Below are 7,519 nucleotides of genomic sequence, written 5' to 3' on the forward strand. Positions count from 1 at the left end.
TGACTTGCTCTTCTTTTTCTAGCTGTTTGAGGTATAGCATCAGGTTATTTATTTGTATTCATTCTGTTTTCCTGATGTGGGAACTCAGTGCAATAAATTTTCCTCTCAGGACGGCTTTCATTGCATCCCACAGATTCCATTAAGTTGTGTCTGTATTTTCATTTTCTTGTAGGTATTGTTTAATATCTTCTTTAATTTCTTCTGTGACCCACTGGTTACTCAAGAGTCTGTTATTCAGTTTCCATATGTTTGTGGGATTTTTGTAATATCTTTTATCACTAATTTCTAATTTCAAAGTGCTATGATTTGATAACATGCAAGGAATGATTTCAACTCTTTTGCATTTGTTTAAATATGTTCTGTGAGCTAATATATGGTCTATTTTAGAGAATGACTGATGTACTGCTGAGAAGAATGTGTATTCTGATGTTGTTGGGTAGAACATTCTGTATATGTCTATCAAGTCCATTTGTTTACAGGTGTGATTCAGTTCTGTTATTTCTTTGCTCATTTTCTGTCTGGTTGATCTGTCCCTTCGTGTCAATGGCATGTTAATGTCTCCTGTTACAATTGTGTTACTGATAATTTGAGTTTTCATTTCTGTTAATAGTTGTTTTATATAACTGGGTGCTCTGGAGGTTGGTGCATATATATTTAAGATAGTTATCTCTTCCTCTTGGAGTTTTCCCCTAATAATCATTGTTGGTTTAAAGTTCACATTGTCTGCAAACACAATGGCTACTTCTGCCCTTTTTTTTTTTTTTTTTTTTTTTGGATTCCTGTTGCGTGAAGTATTGTTTTCCAGCCTTTGACTTTCAGTCTGTGAGTATCCTTCTGGGTTAGATGGGTTTCCTGTAAACAGCATATGGTTGGATTTTGTTTCTTAATCCATTCTGCTAGTCTGTTTCTTTTGATTGGTGCATTGAGACCATTTACATTAATGGTTATAACTGTTATATGCTGGTTTATTATTGACATGTTATCTCTCTTCTGTTGCATCTTTATCTTTTTGTTCTGTTTAATTATCTGCTTTGCTTAGTGGTTTTTTCCTTTGTGTATCTAAACTATCTCTCAATATTTTTTGCAGGGTTGGCTTGGTATTCATGAAGTTCTTCAGCTGTTCTTTGTCATGGAAGTATTGGATTTTACCACCCATTTCGAATGATAGTTTTGCAGGATACACCAGTCTAGGTTGGAAATCATTTTGCTTTAGCATCTGGAATACTTCACTCCATGCTCTTCTTGATTTTATTGTTTGTGCTGAGAAGTCTGCTGTGATTCTAATAGGTTTTCCTTTATAAGTGATCTGTCTTTTCTCTCTGATGGCTTTTAATAATCTATTCTTGTGTTGGATTTCTGCAATAGTGATTATTATATGTCTGAGTGTAATTTTATTTTGGTTATGACTATTTGGAGTTCTATAGGCTTCACTGAACCTGATGTCGGTTTCTGATGTCATGCTTGGGAAATTTTCAGCTATTACTTCTCTAAATATCCTTTTGACATCCTTTATGTTGTCCCCTTTTTCATTAATCCCTATCAATCTTATGTTATTTTTCTTTGCATCATCTTGCAGTTGTTGAATTGTTATTTCCTGATTCCTTGTTATTTTTAAAAGATCTTTCCTTTCCTGTTCACTAGCTGCAACCCTGTCTTCAAGGTCTGAAATTCTATCTTCACTTTCATTGAGGCAGTTTTTACAGCTTTCAGTGGAGTTTTTGATTTCCTGTATATCTCTGTGCATCTGCTTTATGTATTCTGTTTGTTTCTTATATTGCTCGTCTAGGGATTCTATCTTTTTGTTTAGTTCCTCCAATTTTTTAACTGTTTTCTTCAGATATATTCAGAATCTCTTTCATTTCTTTTATCATTTCCTCTTTTACCTGGGAGATTATTTTGAGTTTGAATTCCTTTAAATCTTCCTGGAGTTGCTTGTTTATTTCAGTAACTATTATGCCGGATATTTGAGGTATATGGCATATATTTTCTTCTATATACATCACTCCTAGGGTTTCTTGACATGGGCTGGAGGTTTGAGGTTGTAACTTGGTCTTTTGTCATTTTCCTATATTTCTGTGTTTTAAGTGTTATTCAAAAGTTTCCTCGGGGTTTGTTGGAAATCCACTTCTTTGTTTGTGGCTCCTGGGACTAAAGCACCCAGTTCCCCCAGGCCACTGGGCCTCGAGAACCAGTGGCTATCTTCTGTCTGTTTAGAACTCCATAGTTCCAGATAAGCTGGGCTCCAGGGACACTGTGCCCCCCCCCCACTTGCTGGAAACTCCACAGTTCTCTGAGTGCAGCTGGAAAGGGGAGGCGGATGTAGGCACCTGAGGCCCACTTAGCCACTTCACTGCATCCAGAAGGCTCAAGGGTCCGGAACAGTCTTGGCTTGGGGCAGAATGCACTGGGCACTTCCCGCAGGCTGTGGGACCTCTGGAACTGGTGATGCTTGCCTGCTTGCTGAGAGATCCACAGTCCTCCAGACACACAGGGAGGTGGATGCAGGTGCCCCAGATTCGCCCAGCCCTTACTCTGGACCCAGACAGTGCAAGAGTACCAAATAGGCTGGGCTCCGGGGATAGTGTGCGCCTGCCTGCTTGCTGGAAAGTCCACAGTTCTCCGAGCGCAGCTGGAATGGGGAGGTGGATGTAGGTGCCTCAGACCCACTTAGCCATTTCACTGCACCCGGAAGCCTGGAGGGTCCCAAACAGTCTGGGCTTGGGGCAGAGTGCACTGGGCACTTACTGCAGGCCGCGGGGCCTCTGGAACTGGTGATGCTCGCCTGCTTGCTGAGAAATGCACAGTCCTCCAGACACACAGGGAGGCAAATGCAGGTGCCCCAGATCTGCCCAGCCCTTATTCTGCACCCAGACAGTGCAAGAGTCCCAAATAGACTGGGCTGGAAACTGCTTGCTGGAAACTCCACTGTTCTCCAAGAGCAGCCGGGTTTCTCGGGCTTACAATTTTTTGCTTATATTGTTTTTATCTAGTTCTGAAGCTCATATTTCATTAGCTTAATTTAAAAAATCTGTGCCAGGCATGGTGGTGGTACATACCTGCAATCCCACCACTCAGGAGGTGAGGCAGGAGTATCACTGCGAATTTGAGGCCAACCTGGGCTACAAAGTGAATTCAAGGCCAGCCTAAACAGCATTGTGAAACTATGTCAAAAAGACAAAAAAAAAAAATAGAATCTGTGGTGCTTTTTCTCTTCTTCATTTTCTAGAGCAACTCTATCTTAGAAGTTTGGCAGAATTCATTTGGAAAGCAATCTGAGCCAGAGGAACTTGTGGCACCTGGACCAAGAAGGGGAATATCAGCTACCTGTCCATCTCTATACTATCAAATTTTGTCTTTCTGTTTCTTCTGCCCTCTGTTTATCTGATTACCTTGCTTGCACACACACCTCAACTCTCCCTGACCCATTTATGTCGTGTATGGTCTTTTTCTTTGAAGATTCTGGCTGTGGTTTGAAGCATTCAAATCCTCTATTTTCTGAGTCACTTCCCAAGCCCTCATACCACTGTTATCCTTTTCTTATTGCTCCTGATAACTCCCTGTTTATTTTCTGTTTGTCAGGATTATAGCTATACATTATCTCCATTTTTACCTAGGAATTGGGTAATCTGTCTAGTACATAATGTGACTTTTACTTTTCATGCAGTTCTGTTCTCTAAAACCTAAAATAAACTTTATAAAACTAGAGGGTATAATGCTAATAAGTATCTATATTTTTTTGCCTTTTCCCTTTGTATATAAAAATAAAAGGTTAAAAGTTTTATCACAGAGACTTTTTGCTTCGTGGAAATATTCCTCTTCACCCTGAAAATCCCCACTCCTCTGGACAGAGTCCACTGTCCCATAAAACTGTTTCATCCCTTAGTCCCAACCTTGACTCTCTAAATGTTTGGAAAGAAGAATGCCACCAGATCAGAGACATAAAAATGCACCACATTCCAGGAAAGAAATGGAGTCTCACATCTCAGCAGAGTTGGTGAATTTCCCAGCCAGGTCCTGCCACGCCCTCACGCACAGTGAAATTTGCCTTTCTCCTGTATTACTGACCATTCACCTATTTCAGCCTTACCAAAGGGAAACCCTTGATGGGCATAATTTGTAGCCTAATGACGTTTGTCTACTCTTGTAAGAATCTTCTCCTTACCATAACTAGTATTGGGACTATGTAAATGAGAGATGATCATCCCCCTGCTCCCATCAAGGTGAGGTGTTCCCAGTTTGGAAAGAGTCAAACATACTACCTAAAACTTAAAACTGATAAATTCTATGACAGAAACAAGTTCCAGGGGATGGAGGAAGATGTGGGGTAGAGTACTGGGTTGACTCCCACCTGGATCCAGCCCATGAGTTCTTAGCACTCAGGTACATGAGCTGCCTTAAAGGCAGCAGGACCTGGTCTATGGCATCACAACCCTTCCACATACTAGCTTTGGGTCTCTGTGAAAGCTGTGAGCTCCTCTGTGCTGAGATTTCTTCCTCTCTCAAGCAGGACTGAGAGTACCTACCTCGTGTGGTTGCTGCAAGGAGTCAATGAGTTGGTGTGTGCATTTCTGTTCTAGCAAGAGTATGCTGGGCTCCCAGGAGACACTGTTTCTCTGTGGCTAGCACCATGGCTCTTTGCTTCTCATTGCAGGTGGTGACCCCAGATGGGCGTGGGAAGAACCGAGCTAAGTGGGGCCTGCTAAAGAATATTCAGTCTGCCCTCCAGAAGCGCTTCTGAGTGTCTGCAGAGTCCCTCCAAGATGCACCAAAAAGTAGACACATATATATACATACCTATGTATTGTATTTTTCTCATCACATTCTTCATGGAGGTTGTAGATGGAAGTTTCCAGGACTAAGTTTACCAACAGGTGTCTTCTGAGAGCTAATAAATTGAAATCCATGATATCATGACCATCATGATGAAACTAAGATACAGTCATCAAATTTGTATGTCTCCTTCACTCCAGTCCAGTCTAGGCTCAACATTCTATATGTTGTGAATGTCAACATCATGCCCTGGGTGTTAAAAAGAGAGCTCTAGCTGTAGTTGGATCCCCTGGGCATGCATTTTAATGCTGACTTATTCTGGATGTTTGAGTGAGTCACTCTTTGATGGGGAGCTCATACCTTACCATGTAATCCGTTTCAATATTAAGTTTAGCCAACACTGTAAGAATGTCCTTCCTAATTATTGAGCCCAAATGTGTCGATGTCCGCTCCCGGCCGGCAGGAAGGACACACGACAAAGTCTGGCAGTGGACAACCTTTTCTTTTTATTTTCCTTCTCTGTACAGCCTGCCCTGGGATCGCTCCCAGCCGAAGCCTCCTCTGGTCCGCTCCCCGCGGCTCCTTTTGTGCTTCAGTCTGCCCCAAAGCCTCTACCGGTCCGCTCTCCGCGGCTCCTTTTGGGCTTTTACTTTTGGGCTTTTACCTGGCTTCTTCTTCCGCCCAGGGGTGGCACCGGTATATATACGGGTACAGTGTCCAATCATGTTAAAGTAAGCAAGGCAAGCTGATTGGCTAACATCATCAGTTGCCAGGCAGACTATATTGTTGAGCGGGTTGTTTACGCGGTAAGCAGGAAACTAACATGTTCGATGGGAGGGGTAATCTACCTCAGGCTTTGCTCTTTACCACAGGCCGCACGTCCGCCGCGCAAGGCGAGCTATCACAGACGCGGCTCCCAACACAAATGTATCTTTCCACAACTTTCATCCCTTCCTCTGAGATACACCTCTGAGCCATAAAGACTGTATGCCTTCCCTCTCACTCCCTCTGTGCCCCTGTGAAAATAAGGAGCTGCAGATGCCTGACTACATTACAGTATTACAAGAACAGTTTCCCTAGGGAGCTTTGTTATGATCCTATTACTATAAATGATGGCTTGGATCCACTATCAGATTTGGTATTACCATATAATCATTTCTGTAAAAAGCTTCAGAATCATCATTAGCATGGGGAGCAAATTAAATGACATGCCAGCAGGGATTTTACTACTGATAAACTAAAATGAAATTAAACTTAAAAAAACTTTAACTGTATAAAATTACAATATAATGATCATACCTACTCATGGCACCAACAAGGACTAGACTAGAATTAAATAAGCTGTAACTCCCTGATCTTGCCTCTCTAGCAAACATAGAAACCTGCCTTCAAGTTGGATTTTTCAAAAATGGATTCTTGAAAAATGAATTTTACCAAATTCAAGAGAAATTTCTAATCAACAAGGAAACTCCTGCCCATTGCTTGGTCTCTCAAGCTATGATTCAGATGGAAACCCCAACCCCAGGACTGCCCTTGAAGTGAAGATACATATGTTTGTTGGTACATACATAGGTATGCCAAATATAACCAAGAGACTGGTAAGTGTAAATTTACAGATATACCCCAGCATATTGAGGAATAATTTCTCTGTATAGCCACATATTTTAACAACCCTAATAACCTTTCTTTAAAGAAGATCTTTGACTACAGGAACAAATAATTAGTGGCAGTCTTGAGACTATCTCACAGTGTGGTAGAACTCCAGCTAGTTACATTAATGGAAGTTTTCTTGCCCCTCCTTTTTTCTTTTGATACCCATTTTAGATTCATTCTTTCATTAGTACATCTATAATGAGACCTGTGGGAACACAGTGGTGAATTAAACAGAACCAATCCCTGCTCCACATATCTTGTTATCTGATAAGTGAGACATCACGTAAGTAAAGATACAAACACACGAAGACTACAAATAAGAAGAAATATTAGCAAGGAAAGCAGCATGGAGTTGAGAAGTGTCAACTCTGAAAAGGATGTCAGTGAAGGACTCCTCAATGAGAAGGAGACAAAACTTACTTGCAGAAAAAAAAAAAACCATTCCAGACAACAAGGAAGCAGGCACCAAGACCCTGAGCATTAAAATACTTGGTATGTTCAAAAATGTACACCACTGAGGGGCTGGAGTACAAGAAACAAGGAATATGTACATGTCCCCCCTAGCACAACTGGTGGGCCATCATAGACGGTGAGCACCTCAGGAAGCTCAAGAAGAAGGTGACACAAAACTATGTCACAACCATATTTATCATTGGTAGTATTACTTTGGCTTCTGTGGAAAATGAGGTGTAAGGGCCAAGAGAAAATACAGAAGGGTTGTTAGCAAAGCATGGTCAGCTAGGCTGGAAAGGGATTCATGGTGGAATTGATAATCCTTTCTAATCAGTGGTGTGTGTGTCTGTGTGTGTGTGTGTGTGTGTGCGTGAGAGAGAGAGAGAGAGAGAGAGAGAGAGAGAGAGAGAGAGAAAACAAGAGAGAGAAATCAAGAGCAATGCCCAAGATTCAGCAGTAAGTATTTGATGGATTGTGCATCCATACAGAGGAAAACAAGCAAGGTTCAGTGAAACTACAAACATTGTGCTTTGGGTGAATGAAATGTGAAATACTTGAGAGACAACTGAGTAGCATCTAACAGTTGCACATGAATATTACATCAGGTGATGGAGTCAGGAAACCTTACCAGTTATTTTAACAG

The 7,519-nt window shown here is 41.4% G+C and overlaps 1 protein-coding gene across 1 annotated transcript in view; it reads left to right on the forward strand.

The window, feature by feature from the left end:
* Positions 1 to 4,893, forward strand: part of Trim42 (tripartite motif containing 42) — a 31,369-nt gene extending 26,476 nt beyond the window's left edge. The window contains exon 5 of the mRNA XM_003476749.2: positions 4,652 to 4,893. Within this exon, the coding sequence (XP_003476797.2) occupies positions 4,652 to 4,738 (87 nt within the window). The 3' untranslated portion in view covers positions 4,739 to 4,893. The remainder of the gene's footprint in view (positions 1 to 4,651) is intronic.
* Positions 4,894 to 7,519: the final 2,626 nt, after the last annotated feature.

The sequence above is a fragment of the Cavia porcellus genome, unplaced genomic scaffold (genome assembly GCF_034190915.1).
Source record: "Cavia porcellus strain 051 isolate PalLab524CR breed Dunkin Hartley unplaced genomic scaffold, mCavPor4.1 scaffold_5, whole genome shotgun sequence".
NCBI lineage: Eukaryota > Metazoa > Chordata > Mammalia > Rodentia > Caviidae > Cavia > Cavia porcellus.